The sequence below is a fragment of the Austrofundulus limnaeus genome, unplaced genomic scaffold (assembly GCF_001266775.1).
Source record: "Austrofundulus limnaeus strain Quisiro unplaced genomic scaffold, Austrofundulus_limnaeus-1.0 Scaffold2554, whole genome shotgun sequence".
NCBI lineage: Eukaryota > Metazoa > Chordata > Actinopteri > Cyprinodontiformes > Rivulidae > Austrofundulus > Austrofundulus limnaeus.
In genome coordinates, this window is record NW_013954956.1 from 6878 (window position 1) to 7479 (window position 602).

The window sequence follows — 602 nt, forward strand, 5'->3', positions numbered from 1 at the left end:
GTGTTAAAATATATTTTTAAACATTTACTAAACTGAACATCCTACAGTATTTTTAGCTTTATTTTACAGTTAAATTATGTGTTTATCAAATAAAGTCAAATGCTACAACTAATCGTGGATCCTTTCAAAATAAAGTGTGCTGTTAGAGCCGTGAGCTCACCTGGAGCCTGTTGACCTGCAGGTACACTCCTGTGGGCCGCTCGTTCTTCTCTCCTCCAGAGGGGTACTACCATCCTCTGGGTGGAGGCAGGGAGGTGTGGTTCGGCTTCCATCAGTCCGTCCGTCCTGCCATGTGGAACATGATGCTCAACATCGATGGTACGAGTCGCACAACAGACACACAACTGTTGTGATGTCTGAGACTTATTAGTGGTGTGTGTGTCCCTCCTCCTAGTGTCAGCCACTGCTTTTTACCGCGCTCAGCCTGTCATCGAGTTCATGTGTGAAGTTCTGGACATCCAAAACATCAACGAACAAACCAAACCACTGACGGACTCACAGAGGGTCAAATTCACCAAGGAGATAAGAGGTGAGCTCACACACACACACACACACACACACACACACACACACACACACACACACACACACACACACACACA

At 46.0% G+C, this 602-nt stretch overlaps 1 protein-coding gene across 7 annotated transcripts in view; it reads left to right on the forward strand.

Annotated features, from left to right (window-relative positions):
- Positions 1-181: 181 nt before the first annotated feature.
- The window catches only part of LOC106511154 (protein argonaute-4), a gene marked incomplete at its 5' end in the record, with an annotated part of 12528 nt that continues 12107 nt past the window's right edge, over positions 182-602 (forward strand). For all 7 annotated transcript variants that reach the window (XM_013999897.1, XM_013999899.1, XM_013999901.1 and 4 more), the window contains 2 exon segments: positions 182-318; positions 395-529. In XM_013999897.1, coding sequence (XP_013855351.1) covers positions 182-318; positions 395-529 — 272 coding nt within the window.